General features: G+C 44.3%; 2 protein-coding genes across 2 annotated transcripts in view; one reads left to right on the top strand and one right to left on the bottom strand.

The window, feature by feature from the left end:
* LOC119402529 (vesicle-associated membrane protein 7) overlaps positions 1-10,301 on the bottom strand; it is a gene marked incomplete at its 5' end in the record, with an annotated part of 33,851 nt that extends 23,550 nt beyond the window's left edge. Inside the window, 3 exons of the mRNA XM_049412156.1 lie at positions 7,358-7,454; positions 9,737-9,900; positions 10,158-10,301. Of these exons, the coding sequence (XP_049268113.1) occupies positions 7,358-7,454; positions 9,737-9,900; positions 10,158-10,301 (405 nt within the window). The remainder of the gene's footprint in view (positions 1-7,357; positions 7,455-9,736; positions 9,901-10,157) is intronic.
* Positions 10,302-10,464: 163 nt separating this feature from the next.
* The window catches only part of LOC119402497 (protein odr-4 homolog), a 62,317-nt gene continuing 45,017 nt past the window's right edge, over positions 10,465-27,764 (top strand). Inside the window, exons 1-5 of the mRNA XM_037669649.2 lie at positions 10,465-10,758; positions 10,930-11,085; positions 18,136-18,231; positions 20,450-20,553; positions 24,122-24,158. Of these exons, the coding sequence (XP_037525577.1) occupies positions 10,660-10,758; positions 10,930-11,085; positions 18,136-18,231; positions 20,450-20,553; positions 24,122-24,158 (492 nt within the window). The 5' untranslated portion in view covers positions 10,465-10,659. The remainder of the gene's footprint in view (positions 10,759-10,929; positions 11,086-18,135; positions 18,232-20,449; positions 20,554-24,121; positions 24,159-27,764) is intronic.

Raw genomic sequence — 27,764 nt, 5'->3', positions numbered from 1 at the left:
GCGGATCGACCGAATACCGACATGTGGGCATCCCGTCCTGACAATCAGAGTGGCATCTTCTAGCAAACTGCGCAGCAGACGGGACACAAAGAAAGAACGAAAGGGACAGACGAATGTCTGTCCCTTTCATTCCTTCTTTGTGTCCCGTGTGCTGCGCAGTTTGCTAGAAGATGAAACCTTACCAACTCGCCCAGCTTTCGACGCTTGTTACACATCAGAGTGGCACATGACCCAGTCCCTTTCGGAGCATCTTCCAGCCCATTCTTGCTGTAGTCAATTTTGCAGAACCACTTCAAAACATGGAAGACAACACACTCGGACATTGCAGCGCGCCTACAATGGTAATTCTATGTGGACAACTTCGTCATAGGTGCATCTTCCGAAGAGAAGGCATTGGAGATTTACTGGGAAGTGAATGCCATCAGTATTTCCGATGCAGGAAGAACTGAGGAAATGGTGCTCGAACTTTCGTCTGCTCTGCACCCAGTTCTTGAACGATGGCTTTTCACTGGAAAATGTTACTGAACAGAGCTCCAAGTCCAAGGTGCTTGGTCTGCTTTGGAATCACTCATCAGATGGCATCATTCTCACTGTGTTGGCTGAGGTAGAAGCGATTGTAAACTGCCACCCTCTGACGCACAACTCTGTGGGGACATTGAGGATGCAGAGGCGCTGACACCTTGGCACTTCTTGATCAGCAAGCACATCGTGGGAATACCAGCAAGAACCACCAGCTATTTGCCAAGCTCCAGCACACGAGCTGCAAAGGTGCGTGAAGTACAGAGACAAGATTCTGCACAGACTATGGAAACGATGGACAAAAAAATATTCGCTGCTCCTCCACTCTGCCCATCACTGGCAGCCATCGTCTTCGCACCGACTGCGCTTTGGCGACTTGGTGACTGTCAAGCACGACAGCTTGCAGGCGCTGCAGTGGGTACTTGGCAGAGTGAGTGATGCATGTCCAGGCAGGGATGGCATCAGGGGCATAGCCAGCAATTTTTTTTGGGGGGGGAGGGGGGGGTGCAGCCACTCTTAATGTATGTGCATGTGTTGGGTATATATACACATGCAAAACTGAAAAATTTGGGGGGAGGGGCCGACAAAGAGCTAAGCAGAATATGCCCTTTAGCGAGCTAAATAAGGTTAGGCCTCAGTGCTCAATGAAGAACGACAAGAAATTCACCGACTGTGTTTGTGGGGTAGTGTATACAATTCCCCTCATATGTGAAAGGTCCCACATTGGACAAACTGGTAGGTTCTTTAATGAACGGGCACATGAGCATTACTGAACAGTGTGGGAATCGAGCGCGCCCTTTCCTTTGGCGCCTCGTTCCCCAGCTAGCGCGCGTGTCGGCCCCGCGCGGCTCGAGCGCCGGGAACCGCCGTTAATCGGCGGTATGGCGACCACGGCGGCAGCGCCAGGCCTCTGTCTGGTGCAAGCCATGCGTCAGCTTCCCGACGCGCGGGCACGCGTCCGGGCATGCCTCGACATGCTCACATGCTCACGCCACCAAGCTAGCTTACGTCACTGCGCAACGCCTGTCTTCATTGGCCGCCAGTGACAACCCCCTTCCCCCTTGAGCTCGCTTCTGTCTCGCGCGGGCTTGCCCGCGGGAGATGCTCTCAGGCTAGCACGAGAGGTAGACGCGCTGCTCTAGCAGGCGGCTTCTCGTTCGTGTGCTCGACCGCTGCCCTTTGTGTGGTAGTCTTAGCGCCGCTGGCAAGCGTACTTGCTCGGTCTTGCGGAGTTCCCTTTACGGCCTGCAAGCCCGTGACTGTTGTACTGTGCTGCATCTTGGGTTAATAAACCCGTGTTGTTTGTTGACATCCTGCCTCGAGTGCCTTTTCTGCGCCGTGCCGGAGTCGACGAACCCGGCCGTAGCGTCTTTGTTCGCTGCGGCAGTGGAGAACGTCGCGTACCTTCACGGTCGCCTCGTAGGGTAAGCTTTGTGCTAAACCTATCTCCACAACAGTAAAGAGCAACTCAGGAGGCACCTTGGCCCAACACTGTGTAGGATGCAAAGTCCCTGCAACCCAATATTAGAAAACACGGCTTTTTTGTTCAGATCCAGTGACCAGACCAAAAGGGAGATTGTTGCGCCATTCCATATCATTAAAACCAGTGACAAGTGCATCAGCACACCATCTGTTTCACTTTTACCAGAAGAAATTGCTTTTCTGGAAGGTCACCTGCAATTTTTGCAACTTCAACATGGTATGTTTTTTTTTATGTTTGTTACAACTTTCGATGTCAGACCGATCCTCAAAAATCTTAAAACATGTTTGACAACTCAAATGTTCATGGCATTTTCACTAGTTTTACGTTTTTATCGTCACCTTCACCTTTACCTCTGTTGACTGTTGATTATCACTCTACCATCTTTGTTGCGTGTCTTCTTGTTACCACTGCTTACTCATGTTGACTTGTTTTAGCTTGTTTTATTCACTTGCTGCGTTCCTCGCATGGTCATTCCCTTTTGTATGGGCTTCACTCCGATGACGTTAAGAGATGTATAGATTAGTCCATGTTTTACGTGATGGTCATTTGTTTGCAACCTGTGCAGTCTATGACTGCATTATGATGAAATAGGAAGTCCCACCCGAGGATGACGCCGTGAGCATGAAAAAAGAACAGTAAACTCGACAATGTACATAATTCTTTGTATAAGCACACGGGCAGTAGAGGCTATGAAAGGTGTAACGTGCTGTGTGCTTGTGTTGTGAAGCAGCAGTCCAGAAAGCGGCATGGTCATCTTCCATAGTGAACGGGAGAGTTTGGGGAGTGCAAAAAAAAAACAAAATGGCTGTGCCAGTGTCTACAAGTGCAAGAGTAGGAATACCTTTGAAAGATATTGCAGACATGTTTGCCGGAGAGGGGTGAGGACTTTGGCAGTTTGACAATGGCACAGTTCTTGCCTCTGAACTGCGCCGCTTAGTTTTCCTCATCGGAGGGTCCGGGTTGGTGACGCATTGAGGGAAGCGGTGGTTGATGGTTCACAAGGAGATGGTGAGCGGTGCAACGGAAATTCAGGGAAGTGAGTAGCACAGTTCTTGCCTCTGAACTGCGCCGCTTAGTTTTCTTCACTGGAGGGTCCCGATTGGTGACGCATTGAGGGAAGCAATGGTTGATGGTTTGATGGTTGACAAGGAGATAGTGAGTGGTGCAACGGAAATTCAGGGAACTGAGTAAAGACATACCGCAGTGAAGGACCATGAGTGGATTGGTGCATGGGTTGATTGCCGTACTGGAACGGCGGGGTAGCATTGCTGGATGTTTCAAAGCGTCAGTGGCAATAGCGAGCAATGTGTCCTGGAGTGCAGCAGGCATAACAAATGGGACACTAAGAATTGCCAACTATCGGCCAGGCCCAAGATGCAGTAAGAGGCCGGGTTGTGCAGATTGTTGCATGATAAGGAAAGGTGGTTGGGGAGGCCTACGCACCGCCTGGGCATACCTAAGAGGTGCAGCTACATGCACTGCCTGCACATATGTAAGCGGCACGGCCACAGGCTGCTGCCGGTGAGTGACCTCTTTGGCGATAACAGTAGAGAGCTTTGGTGGCAGATGAGAGGACGGCTCCTGTGTGAAGGGGGCCAAGGAAAGTTGATGGGCAACTTTCTCGTGCACGAAGTCTTTGATCTGCCGAAGTGTTGGCGAGTGCTCGGAAACGGCAAGACATGATAGCAGGTTGGCATTCGACAGAGACTGCAAAGTAGGGCCCATTGCTTTTTCAAGTTGTTGCAGCTTTGACATATGGTGACGACTTCCAAAACGGGGTGCAGATTCCTGGTCAGGAGCATCTGGAATGTGCCATCATATATGTCTTTGAGGATGTGCTGAATCTTGTCAATTTCAAGCATGGCAGCATTTACATGTTTACAAAGGTCTACAACATCTTCGATGTAACTCGTGAATGTTTCTGCTGTCATCTGTGCTTGAGTGCACAAACGCTGTTCAGGGCGCAGCTTGCGAAGAGCAGGTTCACCAAACACTTCAGAGGAGGACATCTTGAATATTGATCACATCAGGATGTTGCTTTTGGGATTGAGGTACCACAGTTGGAATACCAGTTTGATAAAACATGGCTTAACTTGGCAACACCATCCCACTTGTTATATGCGCTCACCAGTTTGGATTTGGTAAACGAGTCTTCCACATCAGGGTCTCATCAGTACCACTGAAGAACTTTGGATCCCGTTGATGAAGAGTCCTGGTGCAGGTGACTGGGTCGAAGGCGCCAGTTGGTCTGTGCTGTTTACCACGATGGGTGGAAGTGGTCTGGTTCGCAGCTCCAGGTTCAGGCAATGGTGAACTCCAGCGCCCTCCACCAAATTAGAAGAGGTTTATTAGCGCTGCATTCCTTCAGTGGCGCTATGAGTAACAACAGCGAGTCAGTGTGAAGCACCGTCCAGAAAGATGCCAGCGACCAGCAGCGTGAGCCAAAAGCGTTGGTGATGCTGCTGGAGGGAGACTTGTTTTCTTCACAGACGTGTAACTCAATGTCTCCAATGAAAACATCAGCAAAAAAGAAGGCTCACTGGGTAGTCTCGAATATGTTGTCTCAAACGTGTCCTGTAATATTTGAGACAAGAAGCCCAGCAGCCAATATAAATCTAGGATGCCATATCATGACATCACTGAAGCAGTAAATGATATTGTGGGACAATGCTCCAGCCTTCAACTGCAACTTGCTCAGATACAGGGACTTCAAGTTTAGCTGCTGAAAGTTCTTAGGTTCAGCTACCAAAGGCATGTGAAATGAAAAATTAACAAATGGCGAAGTTCTATTGAAGTTTCTTTTTGTCTACATGCTTCAATGCTTCTGCAAACTGTTCATGAATTTTTCCTAATAGATTTGCCACAAAATTAAATTTTTTGTCTGTGTTTCACATGCCTAACCATAATATAATGAGGCATAATATAACAGGAAATTTAAGATTAATTTGGGCACAATATTTCAGTATGTTTCCAATCTTCTGACAAGGAGGCCTCACACTGCATCTCATGGCTTACTATATTGTGGTGCTACATCTTTCATTAAGACAGAAAAGAAACCTAACCATAGATACGCACAAGCAACACACCCATGCAAGCTTAATGCAGATATAGTACCACTATTGCTACGGCACTGCATTAAGCACATAGGTCAGCACCAAACTAGCATGCAACAAATCCAATTAAACAAGGCAAATGGACTATGCTGAGAGAAGCAAAACAAAAGAAAGATAACTAGGCAATTTCAAGTTTACATAAATGATAGCCTTTTCTGTCATTTAAGATGTCCATTCTTGATGAGCAAGCAGTAGAGACAAAGAGTTAGATTTATGTAATATTAAGTTTTATTAGTATTTCAGCAAGGAAGACCATTTCAACAGTATTCTACATAGCGTATTTTCTCGCATATAACCTACACCAAAAAGACTGAAAAATGTGCTTAAAAAGTGGGGGGTGCGGGTTATATACAGGGGCGGCTTATATGCGAGAAAATATGGTATAGCGTAGCTGTGTGTTAACCAGATTAAGATTGATAGGTTGTGGGGCTTGCTGCATGCGCCACCATCACTCCCATTGCAATCAGTTGGGCCTTCCCAGACAGAAGCAGCAGTTTGGACCTGAGTATTGCAATGTAAAGGTGGTTCACCATATTTGTTCTGCCAAATGTCACTCTCTGAAAGCCTCAGCTGGCTGCCTGGCTCAGAAGTCACAGCCCTGAGTCAGGTACCTATGCTAGGACTCTTGTGAAGCATAAGTGGGATCTTGCAATTCACAGTGATGTTACGGTAGACTGAGGCCTGTGGGCCAGAAATGCAGGGATGTGCAATCCCCCATGGTCATGCTATCCCCCGAAGGCCTTAATGGCATGCCAGGATGGACCATGGCAGCAAAAGAGGCCGCGTCCCCCATTTAGCAACAGCTCAGCAGAGTTGCAGTAGATCTGCCTCGGCCTGCAGGATGTTCTTTCAAGTGGTGAATGCACTTCTGCCTGCTATTCTTTAGTCATCGTCATCAGGCCCTGCAGGAACCGCATGGGTGCTGCCATCAATATGCTGCTGCAACTCCAGGCACTGCCATTTGGAATATGCATTTAGAGGTTTCCTTGCCCTCCTGCAGTGGGATGGCAGTGAGTAGGTGGCTGCACCTACCAGCTATTTGCTGTGTACAAACAACGGTTTGGACAGAAACTGTGTGCGCATCCAAGACAAGTTTAGGGCATTTGGGATCCAGCAAGACCTAGAACACTCGGAAGCTGCACTACGTGATCTGCCACATCTTTACCAGGTACATCTGAGAAGATTGGTAGGTTTTGGAGCTGCAGACATGTGGACAACCTTGGCATTTTGGACACTGCTTCCTCTGCTGCATCTCCATTCAGTGCACCAGAAGTGAAGCCATGCCGTTGCTGCAAGCCTTGTTGGGACAGTGCCATTACCGTTGCAAAGAAAGGGGCAGTGTGGGAACTGCCATTACTTTCGGAGCATCAGCGATCAGTGACATTGTGAGTAATGGCAAAAGGGACAAGCAAAGTGCGAGCGGGAGGTGCTTGCCATCGGTTCGAATGGCTGGATGCTGCGGAGCACAGCTGGCGAGGACATCACAGGCCTGCTGGCTGGAACTGCAGGGTCACACCGTCTCTTACAAGGCATTGCCTATCAGTAGCTCTTTATTAGGTTACCTTCAATCCACAGAAAACTAAACTAGTAATGGTTACACAGATATAACTATATAACTGACGAAATGACTTTCTCATGAAGCGTAAATCTTAGCAAACGTAACATAAACACGTCCCAGCATTCAAGACAGAAAGTTTATGCGGTATTTTTAAGTTCATTCTCCAAAAGAAAAAGATGAAAACTTTGCAACAATATTCTCTGCAGATTCTTGAAGGTCACTTCTAAATTGCAATGTACACCAACACTCTACTCAAATTCTTGCGATGCAGGCATATTCCAGACAATAAAGGCATTCTGTGGCAGCAGGCCAATTGCATGATATGAACAAGTCAGTAAGCAAAGTCATTTATGAAGAAGAAAGAAGTTTGAAATGTCAGGTTTGATACTTACCTCAACTTGGTAGTTTTTAAATGTTGGCCTATAGTGACGCAACAGAACACCACAATAGGCTGGCATCACTGTTAATACACACGTAATTAGATGACTGATTAGTGAGGTAAATCTTAAAGCAATACAAGGGCTAGCTATTATGGAGACACCATAGCTGGGACCTCCAAAGCAGTTTTGACCATTAAGAGCACAGTACAAGAAAGAGAGAGACAGAGATTGATTTGTAATCAGTTTCACAGCCACTGGGCCCCCATAGCAGGTAAACACAAAACATCACACATGCATATCTTACCAAGAAGAGACAGGTGAATGACTGGTGCATGCTGGCCTCTGGCAGTGTTGCACAGATGTAGATAAGTCCTTGTTCCACCAAAAGGTGAAACACATATCTACGAATACAGAAATTCTCAAATCACTCACCAAGCACAACAAAGAGTTCGATGGAATTCTGTCTGGTTAGGTAAAGGCATTGTTAATAAGCAGGTCAGTGTCCAACAACATAAAATAAAATCATGTTTCGGGTCTAAGCCTTGTCAAATTCTTCTGCATGGCCACAATATACATGTTCTCCCAGCGTATCTCATGACCTGCCTTCTCAGCAAGCATACTCTGCGAGGCAGGCCCGTAGCCAGCAATTTTTATCGGGAAGGGGGGGGGGGGGCACTTTTTCAAAACCTTTACTGCTGCATTTCGAAAAACACCTATCTTTATTATTTATTTTCGGTAGAACAGCCCCCTCCATCAATATTTCAAGGGGAGGGGGAGACTTGCACCAACCCCCCCCCCTGGCTACGGGCCTGCTGCGAAGGCATTTGTCACTGCGTGGCCCTTGGCAACATCATTCTTCTGCTGCTTGAGACACCTGCAGAAATTTCTACTTTCGCCAATATATACCAATTCGCAATTGGTGCACGGAATCTTGTAGACCACACAAGGAAAACGTTGCAGAGGGAGAGGATCCTTCATATTCAGCAAGTCAACCTTAAAGAGAGAAATCCGTGTACTACCCATCATTCCAATGCTGGCTGAAGCGCCATGCGTTGCAGCTCCCATAGACACTAGCGCTAGAGTTCCCTCTAGTAAGTATTGTAGGAAACTCTACGCATATACCGTCATTCCCATTGTGGCAACCGCGCCCCTGAAGAAATTCGTACAGACGGTGGTGCCAGTTTTCCCTCTAGGTATTATTGTAAGAAACTCTATAAACACACTATTCACGCGACGGCTTCGGCGAGCGTCCCCACTATTGATAGCATGAGGGCGTTTACTCGTACCAAAAGTGGCACGCTGTCATCGCTATGAAACGTAAAATAGGATGTTTTGTTGCATAACAGTACATAAAATGTTCACCATTGTCTTGCAGTATTTTTTTTCGATCCCATTACTGCTGCTATGTGCCGCCAAGCCACATCACAGATGGCGAGGGACTTTTAGTTCGTGTCCCTGAGATCCCATAACGAATGTTTGCGTTCAACAACGTCAACATTGTGCCCTTCACCCTTGGCCATGTTGGTGAACGTTGTTGCTGGTGCACGTCAATAAGCAAGTGGCGACAACGAGCAGTACGTCACTGATGTACAGCTCGGACCACTGTTACAGGGAACACGCGAGCGTGTGGCTCACACTCCATGCAGCACCATGCACAGCAAGTGGTGAAAACTACGTGCACGCGCAAACATATGCAGAGGCGGTACATGTCCTGTGTTGTCTGCTACTGAAATGCCCCTTCCATAGCTCGCGTGTGGCCGCGCTGTCGGGGCTCTGCCGTGCAATCAGAGGAGTGGTGAGCCGTGCGAAAAAAGTTCGAGAGACACATCGCTATTTGTAACATGACACGCAAAATGGAGATGACAATATTTATTTCAGCTTTCCATGAACAAAAAATTTAAACAAGGCGAAAGACATTCGCACTGATGGTCTTGTAGCGCTTCAAGTCTTCATTAACTTGCACCACAGCTCTCATTTTTCAGGGGAAGAAAGAGCGCAGAAAACTTGAAGGAACACAAGAAGGAGAAAGGACGACAACAGCACTATACAGGAGCAGAAACAGCTGTTGTCGTCCCTTCTTCGTCTTGTGTTCCGTCAAATGTTTTACACTGTTTCTTCCCCTGTTGCAACCATGAACTAACTAACCCAGGCCTGAACCCGAGAAAACGTTTACTTCGGTGCAGGGATTCATCAATAGAAATTCATTCAAACTTTTCGCAAGCCTCTTAACGTGCGGTTGCTCGGCAGGGCCGCGACAGCGCGGCCACGCTCGGGCGAAGTGAAGGGGCGTTTCCGTAGCAGATGACGCGCGGCATGTGCAGCCTCTGCGTCGTTTTGCACATGCGCTTAGTTTTCGCCGGTTCCTGTGCATGGCGCTGCGCGGAGCTTGAGCCTCGCGCGTTCCCTTTAACAGTGGACCGGTCTGTACATCTGTACATCCTGTTCCGGTGTTTTGCAATTAGCTGCTTGAGCACAGCACTTCTGGGCGACGGATTCCAAATGGGAAAAACCAAGCTATCGCGTGATATCGACCACGCGACACGTCGCGCAATGGCCCGTTTCGTGGGTGCGCTCGTCGCGTGCATTTTCGCGCATATGGGGTTTGGCATTAACGCATGCACAAACCTAATGACAGGTAGATGTGGATGCTCAACACGCATACGTAAAATAAAAATAGACGTACCCACCGCGGGACCGAGTAGTTTTGAAGTCAGCATGTGGGGGGATCTCTTTCAAGACGTCCGCAAGCAGATACTCGAAGTCGGCAGACGTCTCTTGATGACTCACGAGTACTGTAGTTTCTCGCGCTATAGCGCAGAATTCGATTGCACTGACCATTTTCGTCAACTGCAAACAACAATGCAGTTGCATACACAATATAACAGTTATATGTAGTACGAAGGACAAAAACTTCGCTAGTTGTTAGCAGAAACAAGGAGAACGGCTCCTCGTCCTTGCTTGCTGATGCGCAGCTCAACCGCAGTTGAGCACACAAAATGCAGGAATGCATTTACGTCTGCATTGGTAGAGACACACTGGCATACACTACACAGAATTAAATTTGTAATAGCAACAAAGTGTGCTCACGCGTTCAAATACCTTACGCTGATATCCTTAAATGCGCTCGCACCAATCGTGTGGAGACTTGCACTGGCTTTGGAGACATGACGTACGCCCACCAATCTCAAAACACATGTCTCGCACCGCCTCGCAACAGGCACATCACAATACTGATAGCGATATCCGTATCAGCCTTGTATCAGCCACAGAACGTATCATCTATCAGCAAGCGATTACAAACATTACAAATGCGATCCGTGCGATCCGCGTCTGCGGTCTTCGGCCACTTCGGCTACGGCCCGCTACGGCCGTCCGTGGCTACCAATCGGCTAGCCAGTCCAATTCTTATCCGGGACGATCCAGCTTGGATTTTCTGGATGGATGGCGTAGGCATCGGCGGCACGGCGGAAACTCGCATGAGCACTCACCTTCCAGCTGTTTGGTGCACAAGTTGAACCACTGCAGTTGCACTACTGCGAAAGCTCGAAATACATCGTGCTATTGCGTGTCCATTCATCCGTCACCTCTCTAAAGACAATTTTCAACATGGGGAGGACGGTAGCTTACGATGATCATGTTCAGAAACTCATAAGCGAACTCGTCCAAGTGAAGAACTCGTTGACAGTTGGTGTAATCATCGGACAGGTAAGCTACAGCTAACACTCTTCATCCATCGAAAGTGATTTCACATTTGAGTTGCTCGTTCTTATCGTTCTTATTGTGATGTTAGTTAAAAACATGGAGCATTCAACATCGTGGATGTGAATTGGCAACGGGTATGCACACTGCAAACTAATCAACATCGACCCGTTGCAGAGCACGCAACAGCGAGACATTGTAGTACACATTGCCAATACGCCCAAGAAGGATGATGAAGAGTTACAGGAGGAAGGCGACGTAAAACAGTCGCATAAGTCCCTCGGCGCCCAAGCAGACATTGAGGAGGCCTGGATCTGCCAACATGCCAAGCAGGTCAGATGAACATTGTTTGCGTGAATGTGACCTTGTCTCAAATAACTTGTAATTTTGTCGTCAATTGTCAGAGTTAATCAAGCGTACATTGGCCTTCTAGAAAGCTGTGCAGCACCTTGCAAGGTTGAATGAGCAATCTGCATTAGTATTTGTCAAGTAGGTTGCGAAAAAAAAAAGGAAAAAACGGCCTTTTTCATTTTATAAATGCCGGCTTTCTTTTCATTTAGGTTTTCCTGACGTTTAGTGTGTGCAAATGTATGTGCAGGAGTGACATTTCAGCACCTTCTAGTAATGAAGTGCAAGCAGAGTACATATGAGGCTTTTTTTTTTTTTTTTGTAAAAGAGCGAAATACAGAAACAGAAACTGGGCTATATTTGACGGGAACGTAAAGTACACCTAGGTGTCTTCCATTTTAAAAACATTTGTAGCAAAAGTGTGTCAATTCCTGTTTTTAACGTGGACTAAAAAATCAGTTTCGGGTAAAAGATGAGCCAAATGCTGCACCTGTTTGAATCAGACGCTCTCGAACTTTGTAAATCGCATTTCTTGCCTATAGTCAATATTTAGCAATTTAAATAAATAATCCTCATTAACAAATTAATTAATTACGAAACAAAAAATTGTCTGTAGTGCGCAAGGTGATGATCAGCAATTTGCAACTGATTTCACTCGCCTGCCTCTAATATTGTATTTTTTAACCCTTTGCTAAAGATAGCTGGGACACCCGGTATATATATATATATATCAGTAAAGTTTATTTACAACATGATAGTTAGGGGTCACCTCAGGCGAAAAGCCAAATCCAAATTTTACTCTTAAATACTGGCGATGGTAGGTGATGCCTCATTGCCATTTTAATGATTAGGTGAGTACTTGTCTAGTAAGAAACGTAATTGGGACTAATTAACTAAACCTCATTAGTGAAAAATTAGTAGTGGTTACTACAGTATACTGGGAACAATATGCAGTAGGTGTGCTTCGTGTAACTTCGTTCCTCCTTTTTTAGATCGTGCCCGTTTTAGCTGGGGCGCCCTGTATATTTTAGCTGCAATGTAGTTTTATGGTGTTTTGGTGATGTCAGTGCACTGATAAAGAATTGCTGTTCTACTTAATATGGAATTTGGACGTGTTATCTGGTCCTGGTAGTACGTGCGAATTTTCCGATTGTCCGAATTAACAAGGGTTGAATTAACGAGCTTTTACTGTATTTTTTAAAGTAATGGTCAGGTTTTTTTGACGGTTCTCATATTCTTGTAAAGCTTTTTGCAATTCAAATGCCCTTCAGCATGGCCCCATAATATACCCAAAGCTTTTTGTGCATGTGTTGTTTCTTGCTCGTAAAATTCCAACGAAGTATTTCCTTTAAAAAGTGGGGTTGGTTTAGGCATATCTGTCCTGCACCAACCTCATTTTTCTTAGTTTTTCACAAACAAATAAGAATTTATCCAGTGAGGGTTAAATAAATTTAGAATGGTGTCTGGCAGCACTCATGTTAAGGATACACCGCTGCTTTATAAATGGGCTCATTGTGCCGGGTAGCTGGCCTAAATAAATTTGTGACACACATTTCAGTAGTGACAGTGGTGAAGCATCACTTCATGACTGTGGCAGCCTCACCTGTCTTTTGTTTTTGCTTTTGTTCCCTTCTTAGCTCTCTCTTTAAGGTAAGCATGACTACATAGTAATTTTGGAGGCATCATTTACTAGTACAGTTTCACTTATGCAGTGAAACCTCGGTGATACGAATCTCACGGGACCACGAAAAATATTCGTATTATCCGAAATTCGTATCACCAGAAAGCATAGAAAATTGGCATGCGAAAATGGCGTACATTTTCATTTATTGTTTTTCAGAGCCGCATCAACATCAGGAAGAACCCTGAATAATTGTCAGTTCAGTTTATAGATGTCAGCAATCATACCAGCACTTGTAAATATACGGTTCGTACACGCGTATTTATTTAATGAACCAGGTGCGTTGTGACCCGCGACAGCAGTAGCCCCTTCCAAATTATAGTATGCTTTTTTTGCATGACACTGAAGCTATGCAGCGAAAGTAACGTAAGAAGCACTTTGACGTGATGGATCAAAGCCACAAAATTACAGAACCACGGTCCTGTGTATGATTTTGTTATCGCAGAGGTGTTGGGGATGTTTTTTGGAAGATTTACGGCTGTGCCCGCACAAGTGCGACCTCAACGGTCGCGCATGTTGACGTTGTGAGGCCTGATTCCTTCACTAAGTCCGTCCTCGCCTTCTTTCGGTCCTCGTCCACCTTTCATAGGATGTCTGATGGACGAGGCAGGCACGTGTAAACACAGTACAACGACAGCAGCCCGCGTCTGCGCGTTAGAAAAAAAAGCATGCCGTTAATGTCCTCTGTAATCTAAATGCGAAGGCACACGGAGCCACATAAGAGCCTCAAAGATTCGTGCACACAATCTTGGAGGCCGTGATGCGACTCTGAAGGTTTATTCTGACCGTAAGAAAAGTGTTTTTCTTACACCGTTATTCTGACGATTTGGCGGTGCGGCGCGCATGCCCACGCTTGCGTTCCCGCGCTCGCACGTGCTTGGCGCGTCTTCCGTGACAACGCGGACAGCACCTCTTCGTACCTGGGCTGTAGCGTACGTTCGTATCAAACGTCGCTGGGTGAAAATCGGTTCGCAACAACCGTACTCCATTATATTGCAGGCCAATGGGCCTTGGCCGGGACCAACAAAAAATTTGTATCACCCCGAAATTTGTATGAGCTGTGATCGTATCACCGAGGTTTCACTGTATTCCTCTTATGGGCTTTGTACATCTCATTGACATGTATATTACATGCGTCTTACTGCCATCACTTTTGTCATTGTTATTGAAATAGCCAAAGTACCTTCATTTCACTGTATGTTTATTAGATCTTGCGTTTTGTCATTATTATCGCCATTTTTCTTGCCACTGCAGGAATTATTGAAGATGTAGTTGTCACGTTACACTTCATCTGCTTGCCTTTTTGATCATTGTTCAGCCCATCATGTATGGCTAACTTATATACACTTATTGCACCTGTGACATGCCTGATATTTATGCATTTTGCTGATGCTGCAAACACTCACTGTATGCTCTACTGGAAGCAATTGTTGCTCTGGTTACATGGTTGCAGTGGTGAGCTTAAAGCTCTATAGAGTGCTGATCATGGCATTAAGACGAAGACTTGTTTCGTGGCTCACAAGAGGGGCATCTTTCCATTTTTAGTCACAACATAAATGAAAACAGGTGGGCTAGTTTGCACATTATTTCAGAATTCAGAGAAGACTCAGCAAAACGGCACAAGGGAAAAGAAGGGTAGATATATTAGAGCTGGACATCACCTGTACCATTCTTTAATGTGCTAATCATATCATGCTGATCAATGGTGCAAAATAAATCTAAAGAGTGAGTGGTCCTCATAGTCCTAAGTAGGCAAAAATTTGACAAGTTTTTCTGAATTTCGTACCACAAAAGCGTTGTTAGTGTTAGGCCAATGGAAATGTAATGGTTTTGAAGAACATTCAGCTCTGTGTCTCGCCAACTCTTTTTTTAGTCATTGTAGCCCTTAATGATGCTCCTTTATGTGTTTTCACCTGTACTCTTGATGTCCACTGGTTGCCTTGTGCAGTTTTAAGTCACTTTGTCATCTTTGTTACCAGGGGCATAGCCAGGGGGGGGGGGGGCGGGGTTCAACACCCCCTCCAAAAATTTCAATTTTGCTTGCGTATATATACAGGCACACATACGAATGCACGCACGAACATACATAAAGTATGGTTGAACCCCCCCCTCCCCCCAAAAAATTTCTGGCTACGCCCCTCTTTGTTACTACATGACAAATGATCCAGTTCCTAACAGACAATTTATGAAAACTACCAAACTCTGCAACCTTATGCATGGTGTATGAATATGACTGTAAGCTGGACGGACCTCTGTACGAACATAGCACGCTTAAGAAGGGAATGTAAATACCAAAATGACTGTGGGCTGTATTGCACATGATTTTTCAAACAAATGATCTTGGCTAATAAACTTAAGATGACAGGATTGACAGGGCAGAGAATCGTTTGTCGGTGCCCATTCTGTCATCTCTATTAACGCAAAAGCACTACTTGGCTAGGTTTGCAAAAATGCGTGCACGCTGGACGTCCATAAAATCCGTGTCCGTAAAGCATGTGACCTGCCCCACCTGAACTGATCAGTCACCGGCACTAACAATGCACCTTTCCAATGAGGGAGTCTTGGGTGCGGCCATCTGGGGTGTTGTACATATATGTTTGACCCCTCCAAAATGCACTGCCAACGTAGTGTACTAGCTGAGACAGCAAGAACAGCCTTTGTACTTCGGTGCAACAGTCCAGGAAAAGACACTCCCTCTCTCCAATTTCAACAGCAATTTGCAGCCGTGGATTGGGAGAGAGGGGTCCCCACATCAGAAGGGGAACTCTCGATTTAAAATAAGCGCGCCAACATCCGCCGTATAAATTGGCCTTCAACTTTTTGTAGAGACACTGCTGCAGCAGCATGCCTAGCTGCAGTGGATGTTCACGTTCTGAGCCTGTCGTCGACATCGGCAGAAGACTCTTCGACGAACCACTCCCCCTTCATGAGGAGGACTCGGTGAACGAGCGTGAATTGAAACGTGTATGCTCTGCACCCAAGTCACCAAATACAAGAAAGGCTGGAAAAGGCAGAAACGGGAACCTGCTTGGCAAATTAAGGTTATGCATTGGACATCAGTACCTGCTTGTGCGGAACATTTGACGTGCTTGGTGAGCTTGTTAATGGAGCGGTTGGAAAGCTGCAGTACGTGCACAAAGACGTTCACTGGGAAATTATTAGAGTGTGGCTCAAATTCCCGCCGCGATACAGGCACATCGCTCACAGCAAGAGCAAGTGATTAAGACTCAACCAACTGAACATGCTGTAACACAATTCGGCCTCTTGCATTACCTCATTCTTCTTTGATGGAAAGAGGGAGAATTTTTAAGGGCTCGTTTTTCTTTGTTAGACACAATATCAATTAAAACTAGCAGAAACTAATGCCAAGGAAAGTATAGGGGACGTTATTTGTAGGAATTAGGATATAAATGTGAAGAAAGTAAAGTGGACGAAAAGATAACTTGCCGCTGGCAGGAACCGAACCTGCAACCTTCGAAGGTTGCAGGTTCGGTCCCTGCCAGCAGTAAGTTATCATTTCGTCCACTTTACTTTCAGGTTGCAGGTTCAGTCCCTGCCAGCGGCAAGTTATCTTTTCGTCCTCTTTACTTTCTTCACATTTATATCCTAATTACTACAAATAACATCCCCTATACTCTCATTCTTCTTTATAACGCAACTGGGCAACACCACTTTGCAGCGCCCCCACCTCACCTGAAAGCCAAACAAACGCTTTTGTCTTCTCATCTCATAAGAATATGCTTAGGGATCATCTGCAACTTTTTTTTCATTTGCTGTTTACCAACTTTGCAAATGCCAACTAGTGCACTCTCAAGTCTTGCTTAAAAGGGCTTTCACAGGTTTGGGCATTGCAAATGAACAAGCATGGCACGTAAATCATTTGGTTGAAATCGTGTCCCCAAATTATAAAATGCCTACGTAGTGCATGGCCACTAAACAGAAGGCGGTGCTGCCTTCCTTTCGCAGGAGCCACGCTTTGAGCAAGAGAGAGAGAGGTCACGTGCATGCGTCATGCCTTTATCACAGGCACCCTTTGGAATGACCATAGCTGCTTTGGAATCGTGTGGGCACATTCGGTTCAGACTGTTTAATCAGATTGGTCCAGACTGGCCGTGGAATGTCACTGACCATGGTATTACCCTTATCTCAAGGAGTACCGCACTCTACTACAAGCTTATTGACACTGATAGAACGAACATTGACTGCTGTTTCCAATGTGTCAAGGAGCCGATTTATTTCTTCTGACAAAAATAGTAAATGTACCATGTGGGCAAGTCTATAGCACTGTGAAACTTGACACCATAAGGAAATGTAAAGTGTGCTGTGCTGAATTAGTTAATGAAGTAGTTAATTATTACGAACTGGTTCAGGAACAATTATGAATTTTCATTTTGTGAACTGTAAATGAACTAGACAAAAATTGGAACATGTGTAACTCAAGCCCAAACCAAAGCGATATTTACATAGTTTTTGGTTCAACACCACAGTTTAAATATTCGAATATGCATACGAAATATTTTTAACTGCTACTTTTTGCTTATTTTCTTCAAGGGACCCCAAAAAGGTCTCAAGAAGGCCTATGGGGTGCCACTGAGAGCAGCATCACAATGTGGCGATCTTGTGGACTTTGTGTAGTGGACAGGACATTGATTTATAATACCGTGATCATTGGTTAAAAATACAATGTGTGATTTGCATTTGCACAGTGTTGTGAGTAGTTGGAAAAAGCTACATCATCACGGCACAGTAACCATATAGTAAAATTATCACACAGCTGCAAGCAATGTGTTGCAACTTTGGCAACAAAGTATCAACATGCTGAGCAAATGACATGCCAAGGGCTGCATCGTGGATGCTGTTGTAATCGTAGCGTGACTTGATGGCTTCTGAAGTCATGCTGTGCACTACCTGATCATGAAGGACTTAGTAATCGGAACTTTTGGGAAGCAGTGCTAAAAAACACACGGACTGAGACACATAATAGACACGCCATAGTGTCTGCCCTTGTGTTTTTAGCCGTGCTTTCCAAAAGTTCAACCATGAACCAACTCAACCAAACCAAAGTTCTGCTGGACCTAGTAATGTTGTCAACAAAGCAAGCAACCTCCTTTACCTAACGTTGATGATCTGCAGCTGGCTGCCACTTACGAGGTTATGGGGGTTTTTTGGTAATCTAATGCGATGCTTTAATGTTTAGGGTAATTGTACTGCTGTCAGTGCGCTTGCTCTCAGTTCATTCCTCTTCAAAAAGGTTTATGCAAAAATGAGTGGACCCTGATATATACATTTGTGTCTTAAATGAAACTGTGCATTCAGGTTATTGCAACTCAGTCTTTTTCACTCATTCCATCCAGGTAACACGCATGCTTCCTGGAGGCATGGATGTTCTAGGTCTGTTTGCTGTGGGCACTCCAGAAGAGTTAGCAGCTGCTCAGCCCAAGCTTAGGCAGGTAGGTTATAGCTAAAATTTGTTTTGCTTGCTGCCTGAGAACACTTGCGTTATGTAGACTCCTTTTTAAGTCCCGAAATCATGTCCACATGAAAGTTCTCATTTCTTCTTGCACTTCTATGGCACTGTTAAAGAAACATGAAATAATTTTTTAAAAAGTACAGTGCTAGCTGAGTGATGTATGCTTGAATTCATTAAGTGTCACTCCCCTTTTCCCCACATCTTTCTACTGCTGTTCATTTTTACCTTAGGACATGCTACATCTACATAGTACTTGAGAGACATGTAAGAGCACAGTCGTAGTCAAAATAAATGAAGAAATTGTTTATATAATCATAGATGACTAGAGAACATATAATATTCAATTTCCTGGTGCATTCACACCACTGAAACACACTGGAGAGAAAGACATTCTCAATCCTCAATCTCTAATGCTTGCTAGCGGCAGTAGCTCCATGAGGTTGACATGTAATACTCATATTTCTAGTGTCTCAACTTCTTTTGACAAAGGCTTATTCGATTTTCTTTTTTTTGACAGAACGTTTTGCACAGAAAAGCCAGAGCTGTAATTCCTTAGTGAATAAAGGTTCTTGTAGAAGCAGGGCTGAATACTGTAAAGGGTGTTTACTGTATGCAATTTGCATTCACTGAATTTTCAAGGAAGACTAAAACAAAAAGCAAGCATGCAGCCAGGTGGTGTGTGTGAAGTAGGTTCTCTAACAAGAGGAGTCTGAAAATGAAAACAATACAGAGTTTATATTTTTTGGAGTGAATGCTTAATGCATGAATTTAAAGATTTTTATTATTTTTGCATTATTTTTTATTTTGTTTACTAAATGGTGCTTCTTGCTTGTAACTGTTGAGGAGGTAAACTTCTGATAAGTCAAAGATATTACTAAGCATTTCTACACATTCGTGTGATATGTGTGTGTAGTATGTTTGTCATGCACTCCTTATTATTGGAGATGTAAAAAAAAATGAAACAAAGCCTTTGCAGCTCATTCTTGGGCCCCTCCTGCCAATGCAACACGGCTGTAGCGGTCCGCTGTCGGGCACTGTCAGACAAGGTTTCCCCTCATTGAATCATGCACATTTTCTCTTTGCGTTGTGCACACATCCACCTTATGCATGAAGTCTCATCTCTTAAGGAATAAGAAAACTGTACTTGAGGTTCACTTTTTTTTACACTATGGTGCAACGCTTGTTTAGCCTGGAGTCTCGCAATATTAGAGTGCTCTCAGCAGCGCACCACTCACTGCGAAGTATGTCCGCTTTCTCACCAAGTGCCTTCAGTGGCGATGATCACAAAGGCTTTATCGAAAGCAAAGATGTTTTCAGTGAAGAAGGAAATTATGTGCCTCCACCAGATGATGGAGAGAGTGATTCAACTGAAGCCAGCGATGAAGAAGACTGAAGTGGAGACGCTGGCTCTGGTGACACGCACGGTAACAACCACAACATGCGACCATGTGCTATGAGCTGGAGAGCCTACATGGATGTTTTCACAGGCTTCACCCCTTCGGCTACAGATGCAGCATCTGAAGCAGATATGAACCAACTCGCCCAGCAGCAAATTTTATCTGAAGCAGAGACAGGAAGAGCAGCGACACCTGCAATGCTGCCGGAATCTGATTGAGCAGCTGGTGGGTGACGTGATGGCTCGCACTAAGAAACAGTACCCATCTGCATATTTCGACTATGAAGAAAGATTGAATGAACCACTGAGCTACGGCCGGTTCTAGTTTACTGATTTTGTAATATAAATTTGAAACTTAAATGGCTAAAACAGAAAAGTGTGCTTAGAAATGTTGTAATGACAGGCCATTGTGGACAGATATTCTTATTTCCTAATTTTTTAAAAAATTTATGCTATCTTTGCTTATTTCATACAAACCGCTTCACTGGTAATCTCCATGGCTGTGGCATTTATCTGTCGTTCTGAAACTTTGTTCACGACCGTAACTTTTAAAGCAGGCTGATCTTTTGAAAAATGCTAGACTTGAGAGTTTAGGATCAGCATTTCGAGTGATTGTTTGTGTGGTTTCTTGGTTGTAAATTTTACAATATTGTTTGCAGTTGAAAAATGAATTGCCCATAGTTTTATATTTGATTTTAATGCTGTAGAAGTAGTTTTAAATTGTAGGGAATACACATTACAACTATTTCTCTTTCTCTTATTTGTGGGTAACATGGTTTCTTCATTGTCTTTGCTTTGTCAGGTGCTGTTTGCTGTATTTAAAGTCATTGCTAAGGACCAGAAAATGTCACTTAACTCGGAGATGTCGGATCGGATCCAGCTTCAGATCTGCACTTTGACAAGGAAGTATCCTTTGCTAGAAAACAAGAATTAATGTGTTCTTCTGTTCGCTCGCTTGTCAGCTGTTGCTGTGGTCATGTTGCAAAGTCCTAGTGAAAAAAAACACAGGAATATATAGTTATGTTATCAAAACACTCCTTTCGTTTTGTTATGCAAATGAGGAAGTGGATTAGGGCATCATCATTCCCAAATTATTGAATGTTGTTTGTGATTGTGGCATATTGTTACCACTTATGCTATGTCAGCAGAAGTGATGGTAGGCAAAATGAATTAATCAGATGGTGTGTGCTTCCTGTTGGTGTGACTTGTTTGTTCCGTGTACCATGTGTGTATGTTGAAGAATTGCATTTCATATGTACGTCTTGCATATGTAAACAAAGAATGCCCAACACATGGTCGAAATTGGCTGTGTAATTCACCCTTTCGTGGTTATATGACTTAACCTTTGATAGTTTCCTTAGTGTACAAAGGGCTCAGAAACGTTTTTCATACAGAATGACTTTCTAAGAGCTAACTTGTTAGGCACTGACTACGGTGACGGGGCCCGTCACCTTAGTGTAAATTGTAATAGTGACGGGGCCCGTGATAATAGCGACATATTTATAGTGACGGGCCCCGTCGTCGTAAAGCAGTGACTACGGTGACGGGGCCCGTCAGCGCAGTACCATCGTAAAAGTGACGGGGCCCCTTTACAGTAGATTTTTGGTCGTTTTAGACGCCTTCGTCGTGTGGCGTTCGTGGCGCAGTAGTTACTTGTGTGAGGCAATAAAGAAAAAAAAAAGCGTTCATGGCATAGTTGGTGCGCTCTCCATGGAGTGTTAGGGCTGCAGGTCGTCAATTCGATTCCTCCCGTTTTATTCTTCCTTTTTTTTTTTTTTTTTCAGGTTATGCGTCAACGTCAACGTTACTGCTCTGACGGAGTCGTAACTTTTTCGTTCATGTCTGTGGCGGTTAGACAGCCCTAGCGTTCGGATGATGCGTTGTTCCTAGGCTTGTTCGAATATTCGAACGAATATTACGGTATTCGAATTCGCTTCGAATTTAAATTCTAAGAAATTTCGAAGTATTCGAAATGAACGAATAGACATATAAACCGCATGTAACCCCCTGTAAAGGTGGTTTCACTGCAGTGGAGGTGTGCTATACCGTGAACACACCTTTCCAGGAGAAATCCGCACTGCCGCGAAGCCCCACTTCAAGGTTAAATGAACATACAGTAAAACCTTGTTAATTCAGAGTCACTGGGACAGTGACAAATTTAATTAAGCGGGTTTTCGAATTAACCAAACATACAAAAGGCGGGATTCAAGGAACTTTGAATTACTGGAAGTAATCAGAGGTGATCGTTTGCTGTGCCTGCTAGTTTGCGGCTACAAGGGTTTTTTCCAGCAATACTTGGTCCGAATTTTGCCGCTAAACCGGGGAAACGGCGGGCCTCGCTGAGGCCAGTGCAAGAAAAAAAAAAGAAAGAGGAAAAAAAAAACTGTCTCGTGGTCAACTGAATGCGCGCCTGTGAAAAAGACGTGCTTCGCTGCAACACAGTGGTGCCACACGGGCAGCATGTCCCCTGCTCCTCGCAGCGTCAGTGCGTCATGATGCGGCCATTCGCCCATTCTTTCTGGTAAAATAAAGAATGTAATAATGACCAGTGTGACGGAATTCGCGATGTGTTCTGGGTGGAAAAAGAGGATCATTGAAGCTTTCGAACTGAGTTTTCGAAGTAGCCGTTGCGGGCAAGTACTCCGCCAGCAGTGCAAGTGCGCAAATTGCCGGAACAACCGCCAATCGGAGGTTCACACACATCGCAAATTCCGTCAGACCGCCCTTTATTAATTTCTCTATCTTCCCTGAAAGAATGGGTAAATCATGACGCACTGACGTTGAGAGGCATTCGTCATGCTGCCCGCGCGTCACCGCTGTGTTGCAGTGAAGCACGTCTTCTTTTCCGCAGGCACACATTTCAGTTGACCACGAGACCGCCTTTTGTTTGTTTTTTTTTCTTGCGCTGGCAGCAGCGAGGCTGGGATGCTTCACTTGTCACTCATTAGTATCGCTACATTGCATTGCCTTGTGGCTCCTAAGGGCCATCGTTTCTGCGGATTTGCGGCTAAATCGGGATCGGGAATTGGCACATGGCACCCAAAGTTTTTGAATTAACCGGGCTGGTACTCACCGCCGCTTCAAATTATCCACTCAGATTTACATTGCAAAATACAGGGCCATAGAAATCCTTCTAATTATGCGGGATTTCGAAATAAAAGTTTGAATTAATGAGGTTTTACTGTATTACCCACATCGATTAATCATTCTTTAAGTTTAAAAGCTTGTGATACCGGCTTATATGTTCTAATTATAGTAAATTTTAATTAACATATTTTACAGGTTATCACTTGCATTCAACCGAAAGTCAAATCCTGCTACTACTCAAAGTTGCTTCGAATTCGCTTCGGACCTAAAATTTACTATTCGCACAAGCCTAGTTGTTCCTATGTGACCTCGGTTTTATAATCGCGCTGAATAAGAAAATGTTTCCTTTCTTTTTTTTCAGTATTGTTTCACAATACCGTCCCAAGCTTCCGGCTAGTCAACAATAGTTACTCATTCGTGGTAGCACGGCTCAGCGTGGGTGAGAGCGGAGCCCGTTAATCAGCATGTCGCTGCGCCGCTGACGGTAATGCGCTGCGCAGCGAGGACAGCCAGTCAAATCAGCAATGTTCCCTCCGAGATCTCTTTCGACCATGGAAAGCAATTCTAGAAAAAATCCAGGAAGACTTCAGGCGCAGGTGGCTGTTTTGGTCGGCGGTGCACGTCAGTACGAAAACATTTTGGGGGGGAGGGGGGGTAGCAGCGACGCAGCGACATTGGCGGCATGCTGATATGCAGCGTCAGCGGCAAAGCAACATGCTGATTAGTGGGCTCCGCTCTCCCACGCTAAGCCGTGCTACCACGAATGAGTAACTATTGTTGACTAGCCGGAAGCTCGGGAAGGTATTGTGAAACAATATTGAAAAAAAAAAAAAAAAACGGAAAAATTTTCTTATTCACCGCGATTAGAACCGAGGTCGCATAAGAACAACACATCATCCGAACGCTAGGGCTCTCTAACCGCCGCAGACATGAATGAAAAAGTTACGACTCCGTCAGAGCACTAACGTTGACGTTGATGCATAACCTGACAAAAAAAAAAAAACTGGGAGGAATCGAACTGACGACCTGCAGCCATAACACTATGGAGAGCGGTAAAGGGGCCTCGTCACTTTTACGACGGTACTGCGCTGACGGGCCCCGTCACCGTAGTCACAGCTTTACGACGAAGGGGCCCGTCACTATAAGTACGTCGCTATTATGACGGGCCCCGTCACTATTACAATTTACACTACGGTGACGGGCCCCGTCACTTTTACGACGGTACTACGCTGACGGGCCCCGTCACCGTAGTCAGTGCCCATGCTGCCAACTTGTTAAGCTGTTCATGATAATAACCACAAAAAACAACAACAAAAAAGAAAACATAGTAACCATTTTCTTAAAATTTTAGTCCTTTTAGCGGTTTTATCTTGACTTTAGGCATCAGGATAACATGCAAAACATTTGATGTAACTGACCACAAGGTAAGTGCACTTGCTTACTGCTTTTGGCTCATCTTACTTTTTAGGGTATGCAGTTGTCTCATACATTTTAATGGCCGCCTTGAAAAAAGATATATACTCATAGAAGGCAGGCCTTCATTTTCACTACACACCTACATTAAAAAGGCTGAACTAAAGCAAACACATAACATGGAAAAAGGCACATGGAGAATATGAATCATTGCAAAGAAGCCCTTCAATTACAAGAAAGCGCTTTGCCTCCCCTAGTGCGCCTTAGGACTTGCACAAAAAGCAGCCATAATAAATGAAATTTTGGTAATAGAAGCTGGTGAAACATATGCTTAAAATGCAGTGATGGAACAGCCGTGCTAATAGTGCCAAACCTTTGCTAAAGGTGCATAAAAGCTTCCTTGAAATTAAAATTGAAACCAGAATTTAAAGCACATGACCATCGTGATCATGGAGGTGAAACAAGCTTCCACAAAGCCACTCTTAGCTGATGCGATTCATCTTCAGGATATTTGTTTTTTCACGATTTTGTTGCATTTTGCCCTGGTGATGGCTCTAATGTTCTGCATTTCTCTAGCCTTGTTGCTTCTGCCATTTGTGGTGCTGTCCTTTTTTCCTTGTACTGTGGCATGGACTTTGCTCGAGGAGGCTATCAGATCAAAAAGCAGCTTTGGGTAATGTTTGATTTTACATAACATTGCACAGTTGCCTATGGTGCCACTTCAGAGTTACCTTGTAAAAGTATAACTCAGCTGCTGCCTATGTGGGCGAATCTCCACGCATAACTTCCTTTGGGAGTTGTCTAAGTAACGCATAAGATAGAGTTTTATGGTAGGAAACGCCATGGCTGCAGCCTTCGCTGGAACATTGTTGTCAGGCAGCATCAGTGCGGCTCCTTTTATCTTCTTTCCAGTGTTTGTCAGTGTCTGGCACAAATCCATGGAAGGCATGGCCCACGACCACTGAAATGCATATTTGGCATTAAAGTTTCGCGAATTAGGAATGTTCCTGATGTGTACAGTCCTCAATGTCGGCTTTACATCTTGTTCTAGAGAAGGCTTTTATTCACCACTGGGAAATATTTATATGAAGCCTTCGTACAAAGTGTTCTCCCCTTACATTTGTTTTCCATCGCTGGTACAACGCATTCATATGATTCCGATATATTCAGACTCTGCAAGTGCGGTTGTTTCGGCCAGTGGGCACTCTCCTTTGGAGTCTGGGGCCCTATGTTGGAAACACAGCGCTGTCAAAGAAATTTATTTTGTTTTATAAATTTATTTCTTTATAGTGGTTTGTCTTACGTGACATAGGGGAGAACCCGCAGTTCTCTCGTTGACTCAGCATAGAAATGCGCATTTAAAAAGAGTGGAAGACAGGGAGGTTAGCAACTGCTGACTAATAATTTGCTATTAGTGGAGACCTTTCTTGCTGTCCTTCACGATGTAAAGAACAGATCTTGTTGTTGTAGTATAAGCAGCTGTCGCAGGACTTGGCACAAAGTTATGCAGAAAAGACATTGCACATTAGCAATTAAGAAGCATCTGGAGGTCTTTACTGCAACATTGGTTTAGTATTTTTGCATGTCCTGTATGATATAGTTTGGCAGTATTTAATTTTTTTTTGCTTGCCTTGAGTGTGGTGGATGTGCAAGTGCCTCTTGTAGAGGTATTGTGCACACAGAAAAATAAGTTATATTTGAAACCTATGTGTCAGCAGTTGCATTTCAAGCATTCCCATAGCGTGTGTACTTGGGGGTTCTTCGGGGTTCCATTTTAGGACCAATACTCTTTTTGTTAATAATATCAGTGCACCAGTTGAAACACCTGTAAAAAGGAAACTTTTTCCCAGTGATTGTTTGGTTCATTCCTCACTAGCTTGCGAAGGTGACCGAAATAATTTTAACAGATGCTTACAGGCATGAGTGGTGTGTAAAATTAAACATGGAAATTAACTATAGCAAAACAAGATTTACACGTATTTACTCAAGTAGGCATGAAATTTCCTTCATGTACCACATTGAAAATTATTGTTTAAATAATGCAGCTTGGTTTAAGTACTTAAGAGTTAGTATTATGCACACATTGCAGTGACATTTGCATATTGATAATATGTGTTGTAAACAAACAAAAAATGATACCTTTAAAAAAGAAAGCTTGAATATGTTACATGGGACGCAATATTAACAGGCTCTAAAATATTTGCATGACTAGTTGTGGAGTATGCTTGTGTAGACATCAGAAGGTCCTGATAACAAAAATAGAAAATATGCAAAGACTGGCAGTTCATTTCATATGTAGTAACTATCAACGCATAGGTTCCGATAGTGTTAGTCTGGAGGAATACACATGTGAGCTTCGTCTAAGATTTCTTTTTAAAATTATGAGTGGGCATACAAAATCACAAATTTATATCTACAACCTCTAGGACGATGCGATTGTATAAACAATAGCAGAGCTATCCTATCTTGTTTGACATGCACTGATGCTTTTCGTTTCTCCTTTTTTTTTTCTTACACAATTGACGTAAGAAACAGTTTGCCTAACGTAGTTGTAAACAGTGGAAGGTCTACTGATTATGGAAATGCATTAGCTATGTCTTATTGTAATGAATTATGTGGCAGGCCAGTTCTGTAGAATCCCGCAATGTGGAGGAAGGGTTATGAATGGGAAAAGTGACAACCACCCGTTTGTAGTGTCACAAAGCTACAAGAAAATCTTGATACAGGAAAGCTTTTTTTCCTGTATCAAGATCTGCAGTAAAAGAACTTGATATAGGAGAATGCAGTAAAAGAAATGTAAGTAGCTTGTCCATTCCATGTCGTAATTGCTGGAAAAATGCTGATAGTAGATCTCTTGTGAATGAATAGAAACGTGAAGCTGGCAGTGGGGGCTGACGTGGGTGACGTATCTCATCGTGCATATAAGAACAATATCATGCGTAGTTCAGCACCATAGCTCAAATCACTGCAAGAGAGCATTGTTGCTTTTCTTGGGCTACTAATTTGTCCTTGGTTTGTGGGAAGGCTCTTAGAAATTATGGAAACTTTGTTGACTTAATCTCTACCCGCTGTGTAGAGACTGACATGTCTTTTGGTGCCACCAACTCTGGCTGCTCTCTTCAATCACTCCAAACTCTTGCGTCATGGCACTTGTTGCTTGCTGCCATAGTACGCTTCGGCACGGTTGGCAGTTATCGACAAATGGTTCAGCATAATGGATGAGGCTATTTATGGTTTTAACTATGTTTTTGGCTTTGGAATTATGTTGGTCGAAATGCACTGCCATTTTTCAAATTTATTGCTGCTGAGGGGTGGTAAGTCGCGCTGCCTGCTGTTTTCTAAGTCACTTTAAGAGGTCATAGAAAGCTCCGAGTCTGGGTGTGTTGGGTCCGGAAGTGCTGGAAATGGAAACCTTGACCATTAGAACGTGCCGGAGATGTTTAGTTGAGTGCGACGTAGCAGGGAAATGGTGCAAACAGGAAAACAAAACTTGCTGAAGGATGCCTGTTGACGCTTTGGGCCAGCCTGATATACTTCGGCAATCCATGCTACTGAAATTTGGAAAACTGAAGTTGTCTTTAGGGTTACTGATACTGTCAATGTCCAAAAAATCATCT

This window comes from Rhipicephalus sanguineus, chromosome 1 (genome assembly GCF_013339695.2).
Source record: "Rhipicephalus sanguineus isolate Rsan-2018 chromosome 1, BIME_Rsan_1.4, whole genome shotgun sequence".
Classification (NCBI taxonomy): domain Eukaryota; kingdom Metazoa; phylum Arthropoda; class Arachnida; order Ixodida; family Ixodidae; genus Rhipicephalus; species Rhipicephalus sanguineus.
Note: the sequence above shows the minus strand (reverse complement) of the source record. Positions and strands in the feature narration are given on the sequence as shown.